Here is a 10417-nt window from a genome sequence, read left to right as displayed (position 1 = left end):
GCCTCAGTGGTCGACGAAAAACCCACAGCCGAGGCAAGCCTGCAGACGACCAGCGGGAAAAATTGCTGCAGGGCGGGTAGCACCGCAGCAGAGATGGCAAAGACGCCACAGGTGGTATGACGGCTGTGATTGGAGGCAGAAAATATCGAGATGTCAATTTTGCCGATTGTTTTGATCAAAGAGGAGGAGAGAAGAGGAGAAGAGAGCAAACAAAGAGGAAAAGCTTGAAATCCTCTCTGATGCAGATCTCTGTGACGCAGATCTGCCGAAATGTCCGTGGAAGACGGAAAAGTGATTGTGACAAAGAAGAAAGACGATGATGATGAAGAGAGCAAAAAGATGCAAAACCTGAAAAGACGTGACAGGTGGTATATCGGCACCCAGAAGTATTGCCTAGTACCAAATGTTGGCGGTGGTGGCTGCTCGTGACCGGCAGATACAAACTAAACTACAAGATACCCCAGATCATCAAGGTACCCGTAATTGTAGGTATCCGATCGAGCAAGTGCGCACCACGTTGGGCAATGCCCAATACCCAGATAGGCAGTGGTAGATACTCGGAAAGGTAGTTCCTGCCAAGCAGAAACAGCCCAAAACGTGTGTTTATCCTGTCAATGGGAATAGGAAGGAACAGCCGACGGCTTGCAGGTGTGTGTGTGAGTGCAAATGCGAGCTGGTGGTGGTGGCAGCTGCTACCTATGTAGTAATAAATGCAAAATGCCTGCCGGGGGGGAGGAGCTGAGGCACGCGGATAGGCGACCCAAAGGGCAGTGACGACAGCCAGCCCAGTTTCGGCAAGAGCGAGCACGAGTGCACCTTGCGCACTGATGTCTTCAGGACAGAGCCGGGAGCCGAATTAAGAAGGAATGGAGATGGAAAAAAAAGAAGGAAAAAGGAAAAAAATATCAAGAACAGGGGGTGAAAAGGGCCCCCTGTCTCATGTATTTTTTCTCCAATGCTTGCCACGGCTTCAATTCTTCCAGCAAACGGCCACACCCCGCATTGACTGTCGTCTCCTGTTGGCTTCAACTCAGCTGCTTTTTCGTTTGTACTGGTTGGTGACTCTGCCTGTGTCTGTTGCTGCCCGTACCCAATTATGCTGGTACCTGTACCTGCACTGCACTGCACTGTACAGTAAAGGTTCGCCTTCACCCCCTTCCCCCCCAAATCCCATCCAGTGTCCCCGTGATGCGTCGTGCTTATAACACGGAGGTCGAAGTAATTACGATTACTCCATATTGCGTGGTTGATTTTGCCTGGCGGCTCTCCGCCCCCTGTACCGAGCGACTCGCAGTGGGGGAGGGGGCGCCGTTCTGGGGAATTTGGAGCTCCAAGACGGCGGCTCACGGCGGGAACAAGCCCTGGAGCTGGAGCTGGGCGAGCCAGTTAGGGGGGCTTAGCACCTGGGCGAGTGCACTGCGGGGCCGCGAGCCGCTGGAAGCCCTTCCAAGCTTTGCTGCAGCCCCTGACAGCTATCCATTCCATGAATCCGAATCGTCCCGGCCGACACTCCATTTTCGATTCCGATTCGAGCGTCTCGTTTTCGTGGGTGGCAGGTGACCGCCAGTGAAATGAAGAAGACTAGAGCCAAGGTCAAACTCTTCCCTTGTCCTTTGTCTCCGCGTCGAACCATTTGCGCATCCATCTCGCCATCTCGGACGCGGCCCAATGGCAGCGGTCCGACGATTTGCTGCATCGATCGCAGAGTCGACCTCCATCATACTGTAATCGTCTCTCCACCTCGGGGTTCATCCCCATGATTGCCTCTTTCGGGCATCGTGGCCACAGGCAATGGTCGCCTCTGCAGGAACACGCCCCTTAGCCGAGTTGTCACTTTTTTTTTCTCGGTTCAAAGGCTGCCATTCACCCGGGGCTATCCGATGATGCAGAGAAGAACAACCTGGAGTAAAAAAAGAAAAAAACCAATCATGGGACTGATTGCTCATCTCGTATGTTGCAATGGCCTGAGCGTAGCCGGGCCGGCAGGTCGACAAGCAATCTTAGCCGGTCGAAGCCATGCCGGGTCTCTGCTCTCCGGAAGTCTTTCCTCTCTCCGAATGTTTCTCCCGTTGTGCGTATCATGCTGGCTCGTCTGCAATGCCTTGTCGATGCAATACAACTTTGATGCTGCGCTTGGTGGAACCTTCACCGCCTGCGTCTGCATCTGCATCTGCAACCACTCTCGCCAAGGCTCTTAATTTTCCTTGCTCGCTCGCAGTCACTTGACCGGCAGCCATCCCATCATGTCCGCATATCGGAGCCCGTGCTGGTAGAAAGTAAAAGAGTAGAAAGGTCCAGATAGCGTCTGTCGGGTGACGCTGCAATCGAAGCAGGCGACACATTGAACCAGAGCGGCAAAAGACAAAGATAAAGACAAAAGAGACTGCAATGCTCATCTCACCTTGCTGAAACTCCATGTATTCGCTCTCGTCCTCCCCGACGGCGATTTCACCGTCGGCGGCCCAGCAGCAACGCCTCTCATAGTCTGTCGTCGCCGGTGACCAATAGCTGCCCAGCAAAAGGAAATGCCGCGTTGTCTTGTCGATCTTGATATCACTCACGGGGTTTGGCTGAATCTTCAAGAGAAAGAGAAAAGAAGAAGAGAAAAAGTCAAGTCTTGTTCGATGACCGTTGTAAGATGCAGGGAGAAGCTGGCAATTTTTTTTTCCTCCTTTGCAATTGGGCAAAAGCACGCAAGAGCCTGATAATGGCAGATTGGGGGGGCGGTGGATTGGCTTTGGCTTTTTGGATTGGGGCTACGAAGTACGCGGTGTTATTAGTACAGGGAAACTGTGATAGTGATAAGCCTTTGGTCGCATCGTGTTGCCCCCTTTCAGCAACGGCTTGCATTCCTTTGCATTGCTCTTCGTTTCATCTTGTTGATGCTGCTGATAAGACATCGACGCATCTGGTCGAATTAATTGTGCAGACAGACGGTATTAAACAAGAAAGCAGAAAGATAACAAGAAGAGGCAGAGGCAGAGGACGCAAACGGCCAAGTAAAGTATCCGCCAAAAAATTACATCTTGTATTAAAATGTCCCAAATTCTCACGACATTTCAAACACAACAACCACGTAATACATAGGAGCAGAGCAGACAAGAAAAAAGCAACAGCCCCTACTGTACAACTTATGCCATCCCATCCCACCACATCAACCAAGACTACACACCGAAAATCCCCCTACAGTAAAGTAAAGCCTTGATAAAGCCCTAATTATACTCACTTCCTCCCGTAGAAGCGCATCTCGGCCGCCCCCACGTCAAACACGGCCACGACGTTTTGCAGAAACACGTCGCCCAGGATATACGGCCCCGGTCCGCCGCTGGCAACGCCAATGGCGCAGTAGCCCGTCAGCGGGTCGACGAGGTCCTGATAGATGAGGTCGGCCGGGTTGATCCAGAACTCGACGCCCGAGATGAGGATGGCAAAGTGCGGCGGGATGGCGTCGCACTGCACGAAGTAGGTGCCCCATTGGTACAGGTACACGGCGCGCGGCTGGAACGAGTTGGCGATGGCTTCGGCGAGTGCTAAGGGAATTGTGTCAGTTGTGTCAGTGCATATAGTACTTAGTTGATACTCACGGGGAGGGAGGTAGAGCATCGTCGTGCCCGTGTCGACAATGTACGGATACTTGGTCGTGTCCGTCGTCTGGTCCCATTTCATGCCGTCGGGCACAATCGTGTAAAACGAATACTTCCACGCTGTCTCGGGCTGGCCGACGAGATTTGCCTGCAACGCCTCAATGTCAGTCCCCCAATCCCTCATCAAATAGCAGGTTTCATCAGCATCAACATCATCAAACTCACCACAATCAGATCCGTCTTTGCAAACCCCCTAAACTGCCAGTCCATCGGCGGCAGCCCTCCCCAGGCAATGACGCCGTCCGTCGAGTTCTTCACCAGCGCAACGCTGAAGACGGGGTCGATGCTCCCCTGGCTGATGGCGCTGGTCAGGAACGGCGTGTAGCTCATGGCGTTCCACGGCGCCTCATCACCCACATCACCATAATAGGCGCTCGTGATGGCGGGATAGGCAAGGCCAAGGATGCCGACGGTGACGTTGTTACCGTGCCAGTACGTGCTGTTGGCCAGTCCGACCTGCTGCTTCGACACCGTCACGCCGCCGCATGAGATGTCGCTGTAGCCCATCGGGCCCGAGATTCGCTCGCCCGAGCCGTACTTGAGGTAGAAGTGCAGCTCGTCAATCTGCCCGTGGCCGAAGCCGTCGATGTACGGCTTGGAGAAGCCGCAGGCAGACTCGCTGTGAGCGTCACCGCCCAGGTCCGCGCACTTGAAGCCCGTCTTGGTCGCCCACGTATCGGAGCTGCCCGTGTCAAAGAGCAGCCAGACGGGGACGCCATCCCAGCCGCACTGGATGGCGTATTGCGTCGAGGCATCAGTCAGGGCGCTGACATTTTGAAACGACTGCTTGAAGGAACCAGGGGAATTGGAGTTGAGGCTGCTTCGCACGCGGCTGAGGGCAGACACTGCCGAGTGCTGCTGGCCAGGCCTTCCTTTGATGCCCTTGAGATGCGAGAAGTGCATCGTGGCGCGGTCCTGGCTGGGCTCCTTGACGGCTTTGACTCGCTGGAAAGTGAGGCCGTTCATGGGCTTTGCGAGGTCCCAGTCAGGGGCATGACGCCTGACTTGGGGGAGGCCAGCGGAGGATGCGGTGATGACGAAGCTGCCGAGGAGGCAGATGAGCCATTGCGTGAGGTTCACCACGACCATAATTGGATTGAGTTGGGATAGGGAAAACAAATGCTCGACAAACACAGCTAACTAGGAGAAGGAGATGAAGTTGGATGATAAGAGAAGAGGAGATGAAGATGCGAGACAGGTGGTTTAGGTAAAAGAAAACTGTCTTGATATCTTGAACCGATGGAGGTTAAAAGAGAAAGCTGCAAACGTTGAAAAGGGGGAAGAATCGAGGTCAAGGCACACAGCCTGTCGACAGCTGGCTACGGAGAAATGGAGAAGAAAACGGTTGTTTGCATCGACGTGCCACCTGTTTCACTGACGGGTGTCCTTTGTGCAAGTATCGGATAGGGGAGCCGGACGGACTCGATGATTATAAATAAAAAGGTGATTGTTTGCTTTCTTTTCTGTGGATGGACGGGAAGGATATCGTCGAGTCTTGTGTTGGTGCTTTACTTGGTACGAGGTTGCGTCTTGGATGATATAGGAGAAGCTGCAGCGATATCCTCATAGTAGCATATATCGTACACTTTTATGTGCAAAGGGTGGTGAGCCATCTGCTGCAGTTTGAAGAATAAGAGCCGAGTTGTCAAATCGAGGCCTATAGACAACTCGCATGTACCTTGGCCAAACTCGAGGCTATACGAAAAATCATGATCCTAGCACATGCGTACAAATTCAGAAAATTGACTCTAAACAATAAACTTGAAATGTCTAGCATCTTCATATTGATGGCCCGATGTGACATCCGCTTCTCTGGAGCTCTTTAGCTAAGACGTTTGCTCTGACCCTGTTTTGTTTTGTACCCTTTCCTGTATCACAGGTAATAAAAGCTCTGTCTTTCGAGATACACGGCAGATTGGCCAAGTCTTGATATCGCCTGCTTGAGATTATTGTTAGATGAGTTCTTTGACATTTATCGAAGAGCTATGTTATATGCAGCCATTGAAGCCGGGCATCATACTCATTATACCGTTTCGTTGCGATCAAATGGTATATCATTTTTTTTCCAACTCATTTCTACCTCTAGACAAAAAATGTCAAATCAAGCTTAACTTTGACATCCTTTCTCAAGAACTGCCTATATCCGTCCAACACCCCTTAATAGAAACCCCCTTGTACAACTCCATCACAGCCGTCGGGTTCGAATCTCGAGATGCTGCATCCTCCCAGCCCCCTTTCTCCACAAGACATCTTCCTAAACAACTTGAATATAGGGACGCTAAACCAACTGGATCCAGATATGTTACTTGTAAACTCTCTCCAGTTACTCTCCCATCCGTAAACGATGCCGTCGAGTCTTGTCCCCATGTTCGTCATACCTCAAGTCGCACATCACATACAACATGCAGCACTGCCATCCCGATCCGTCATCTTATGGTGGTACCTCATCGTGCACTCTGTATATCAACTTCGCTTATTTGCCGAGACAAGTAACGCCGAGTGTTTTGTCTAATCCCAGCTTGTTACCCAGCCATACTTGGGTCTCAATAAGTAACTACAAGAGTAACGATAGGTTCGACGACATGATCCAACATCAGCGATAATTCAACTCTACAGAATCAAACATTAAACAATATCTTCTCCAACAACTAACTATATATAATATCGATAATCTTCTTCCCATCCTCCTAACAACAAAACTCATCCCACCCCCCACAACCCAGCAATTACCCAAACAGGAAACCTCACAAAGCCGCAACGTTAGAAAACTCCCATAGAACAAAAATTGACGGCAAATCCGTCGGCGCCCCCAATATTCCCGATCCCCCGATTGGCAAATCAAGTCGGCCAATTGCGCTTCTCAACGGCCTTATCCCGCGCTTCTTTCACCGGGTATAAAAAAAAAGGTTGCCGTCTACCGTTTAAGCCGAGGCTATATAATTCACACGCAAGGATTCAAGTGTATATCATCGACAATTCGAATTGAATAATACCTACCTTCATAGACTGAAAACTCCCGTAAACCAAAACGTAAAATCACTATACAATTCCAAAAGACATTTATGTCATTTTTACATGCGCATTCCATACTTTTCTCCCTCTACCCTTATCAAATCAAGTGCCAGCCAGTCGCATCTCCTGCCAACCTGGGCTACCTCTGCGACACTATCCCAAACCACACACAACCCGCCGCATGAACATCCAAATCTCCATAGTTCATAGTGCCCATTAAATCTGCCACAAATGCCCTCCCTCGCCGCCACGTTGCCGTTGCCGTTGCCGCGCATGCTCCGGGGCCTCGATGCCCTCCAGCTCCAGTCTCGCCATGTGATTTTCGCTTCGACTTTCAGCTGCGCGCTGCAGCAGCTGCGCCGAGCCCGAGACGGGGGATCTCGTCTTCATCCTCGTTCTCCGTCTCGTTCTTTGCACAGTTGCCGTGGCTCAAGCTCAACTATTTCAAGACCAAGACCACCATTTACACCTCTGAAAACGACTTATACGAATACACAAACGAGAATGGCGTCTAAAAAAATCATGGTTATGAAAAAGGAACCGCCTCTTTCTTACATGGAGCATCTAAGTCCCTCCGTATCATACTACATCCCACCAAATCCTGCATCCCTCGACAAGAATAGCAACAGCAACTCCAACGATCCAGAACTCATCCTAGTCCTCAGCTGGATGGGAGCCCGAGACGTCCACATAGCAAAATACATCGCCCAGCACCGCGCCCTCTTCCCATCCTCACGCATCCTCCTCATCCGCTCCCCTGCATCCCACGTCTTCTGGCCGAGCCTCGCCCGCAAGCACATCCCGCCCGCCATCCGCATCCTCAAGCAATTCGCAGAGCCAGAGACCTCAGCAGCAGCAGCAGCAGCAGCAGCCCTCAGCAACGGCGGAAACAAGCCCCGGGTCCTGCTGCACATCCTTTCCAACGGCGGCGTCAGCACCGCCGCCAGGATCCGCGAGCTCCTGAGAAAAGAGCTCGGCAGAGACGCCGCTGGGAACAGGCTCGTCATCCCTCGGTATGCCCTCTGCCTCGACTCTTGCCCGGGAAATTTCGTCTGGGAGAGCACGCATAGGGCTCTCCTCCAGTCTCTGCCTCGCTGGACTTCTCCGCTGGTTCACATGGTTATTGCCGTTGCCTGGCTGATATACAAGCTCCGCCTCACTCGGCCTGCTCAAAATCTCAATGCTGAAGCTCTCAGGAGAGGTAGTCTGCTCCCAAGGGAGACCCAGAGAACCTACCTTTACGGCACGGCAGACGCCGTCATCAGCTGGCGCCACGTCGAAGACCATGCGAGGAGGGCAGAAGACTCGGGTTTCAAGGTGCGCAAGGAGAGGTTTGAGGGCGGAGAGCATGTGTCGCTTGTTAGGAAAGATAGCCAGCGATATTGGCAGGCAGTCAAGGAGACGTGGGGAGGGGACGAGGTTGGATTGGAAGCTGAAATGCTAGCTAGGGATAAAGAGACAAAACAAGAAACAATCATGGATGTATAGGTAGATGTAATGAGGAGGACTAAAGCCATAATCGGATGAGGAAGGAAAGGAAAAGCGCTCTCTCAAAAGACGTTCATCCATAGTTGTAGAAATATTCAGGATAGAACTAGACGTATAAACCGTGAAGCCAGTGAATGATAATACCCCAGGCATCTTTTGTGCCACAAAAAGTATCGATAAGTCAAATTTGATCACATCCAGTTTTGTTGAAGCCGCCCCCTATCAGCACCACCGTCACCAGAGATGGACTCCTCTCTCCACAGTAGAAAAGAACCTATCGTTCCCGATAAATCACCACAACGCCGCCTTTTTATAATTAGTTATGCCGGGTGACGGTAGAGAATGCAGATCCAAAAACAAAAGAAATCGTAACCATGTGAAGGTCGTTTGTTTATAGCCGATGCCCCAAAACATCATGTTTCAACTCCATCAACGCCCAGTATTGTACCCATCACACCTGTATATCCCGAAACCGTTGTATTGGCCAAGGAGAGACGAAAAGGGAAAAGAAAGTTGTTGTACGCCACGCTCGCTCGCAAGACAGGTCGACTCAATCGACGCAAAGTGACAAGGGTTGGGTTGTATCGAGGGCTGTTCAAGTTTTGGCCTTCTTTCGTGAACTCGTCGATCTCTCTTCCGAAGCCCCCCGCTTCCCATGAGCTACAAGGCCTTCCTCGGCCTCTGCTCCCAATTCTTCGACATCACCAATTCCTTCGTCCTCCTCGCTGCACTGGTCACACTCCTGGTCGAAGTGGTGTTGCTCTTGATAAACCCCTTTGGAGCAATCTCCAAAGATTCCGTTGTTTTTCGCCTCGAGACATGACAGCTGTTGTGTGAGATCCTCCCATATTTGTTCTTCGCCGCACGTAGTGCAAGTGCCGCTGAAAATGACCAGACGGCACATGACTGAAGTTCTTTGAAAAGGGTCGGTGTGGATGATTGTTAAAAGCAAGGCCCAGGAACTACGCCCAATTGCGTGTTTCCATCAATGAACAGCTTTTGAGAAATTTCGACGATTCTGTAACCGAAAGATAGGAAGAGCAAGAAAGTCTTCCTCGGCATGGGGGCAGTATTAAAGATTAGTCTGTAGGGACTAGGAAAACGGACATTAGCTCGAGCTGCCTCTGCAACCAACAACACATGAATTCATTCACATTGTGGAAAAAAACAAGAAGGGGGGGGTCCATACAGACTAATGAAATTGTGTTAGTAGGGGAATGCACACGGGCCTCCGTCCACTTGATCGAGAGAAACACTCGTAAATTTTCTTTTCTCCTCTGTCCCCTCTTTAGTCGGCGAATTGCGTTGGTTGACTCGATAAATGAACACCGAAATTGTTTGTTGTACGAGAAGCCTGCGTCGTAATTGAGTTGGGTGCTGCCAGGGTTGCACGGATGACAAGAAACGGTGTGCCTTGTCATTCGTGTTGGCTCTTGAACAGGCGGGTCGCTGCATATAGCACCAGATGACGCCCTTCAGGAAGACGAGGTGAAGAAGAAGGAAATGAAAATCATGAAAGAGAGGAAGAGGAAAGGATTAGTGCATAAAATGGCGTTTCTTGTGTAGTGCGGAACAAAGTTTCCATGCGGAAAGCGATGAAGACATACCAGCCAACAATCACAAGCTCAAGAATGGATCTGTGTGCGCATACTTTGACACTCGAATCTCCCTCCCAGATGGACAAACTCGAAACAGAAATGACAAAAGACATCCATTGATTAACAGCCCGCCTGCATACAGACGCTTCTCCGCTCACTCGATATGGCCACAGCAGCATCACCGTCTGTCACTTGTCATATTCGGCCGAGCCCACCACGTAATTGATTGTGCAAAATATGTTGGCAAATAGAGGGTGGGTCCCCAGCTTGTAGTAGCTACAATGTTTGAACATCCAGAGCATACCAAGCTGCGTCGGCTAGGACTGATCAAGGTATCGATCGGAACAGACGGTCACCGGCCAGGCACAGGTAGGGAGTCGAGTCGAACGGAGCCGTCTTCGCGAGACGAGACACCGCCGGCGTCCATCCATGCTGCTGCTGATGTCCTTGGTCCACGCAATCTGGACATGCGTGGAGAGATCTATCGTTTTTTCCTAGAGGCGACTACTCTTCCCTTTTTTTGTCCTATAGTGTATTAGGAGGGGGTGTGCTGTGTCTTTCTTGCAGCAAGAGTTGGCCTGTTAGTTGCATGCACGCACCAATGAATGTCTCAAAGCCCGCCGGACATCTCATCGAATGCGAGAACCTCTACCGCTCTTACGGCCTAGTATACTT

General features: G+C 51.1%; 3 protein-coding genes across 3 annotated transcripts; 1 reads left to right on the top strand and 2 right to left on the bottom strand.

Moving 5' to 3' along the window:
- Positions 1-2852: 2852 nt before the first annotated feature.
- On the bottom strand, positions 2853-5374 carry V8C40DRAFT_118651 (aspartic peptidase domain-containing protein). Its single transcript, XM_083210905.1, has 3 exons — positions 3810-5374; positions 3585-3732; positions 2853-3530 (listed from the first exon to the last, which is right to left on the bottom strand). The coding sequence occupies exons 1-3, from the start codon at positions 4731-4733 to the stop codon at positions 3223-3225; spliced, it is 1380 nt and encodes a 459-aa protein (XP_083068516.1). The 5' UTR covers positions 4734-5374; the 3' UTR covers positions 2853-3222.
- A 1496-nt stretch (positions 5375-6870) lies between these two features.
- V8C40DRAFT_256665 (uncharacterized protein) lies at positions 6871-8292 on the top strand. The gene has a single exon (XM_083218316.1). It carries the CDS (start codon positions 6888-6890, stop codon positions 8142-8144), a length of 1257 nt encoding a protein of 418 aa, XP_083068515.1. The 5' UTR covers positions 6871-6887; the 3' UTR covers positions 8145-8292.
- A 149-nt stretch (positions 8293-8441) lies between these two features.
- Positions 8442-9401, bottom strand: V8C40DRAFT_118613 (uncharacterized protein). Its single transcript, XM_083210904.1, has 2 exons — positions 9338-9401; positions 8442-9237 (listed from the first exon to the last, which is right to left on the bottom strand). The coding sequence occupies exon 2, from the start codon at positions 9046-9048 to the stop codon at positions 8740-8742; it is 309 nt and encodes a 102-aa protein (XP_083068514.1). The 5' UTR covers positions 9049-9237; positions 9338-9401; the 3' UTR covers positions 8442-8739.
- Positions 9402-10417: the final 1016 nt, after the last annotated feature.

The sequence above is a fragment of the Trichoderma camerunense genome (genome assembly GCF_050948025.1).
Source record: "Trichoderma camerunense strain CBS 138272 chromosome Unknown V8C40scaffold_22, whole genome shotgun sequence".
NCBI lineage: Eukaryota > Fungi > Ascomycota > Sordariomycetes > Hypocreales > Hypocreaceae > Trichoderma > Trichoderma camerunense.
The sequence above is the reverse complement of the archived record's forward strand: the minus strand, read 5'-3'. Positions and strand labels throughout refer to the sequence as shown.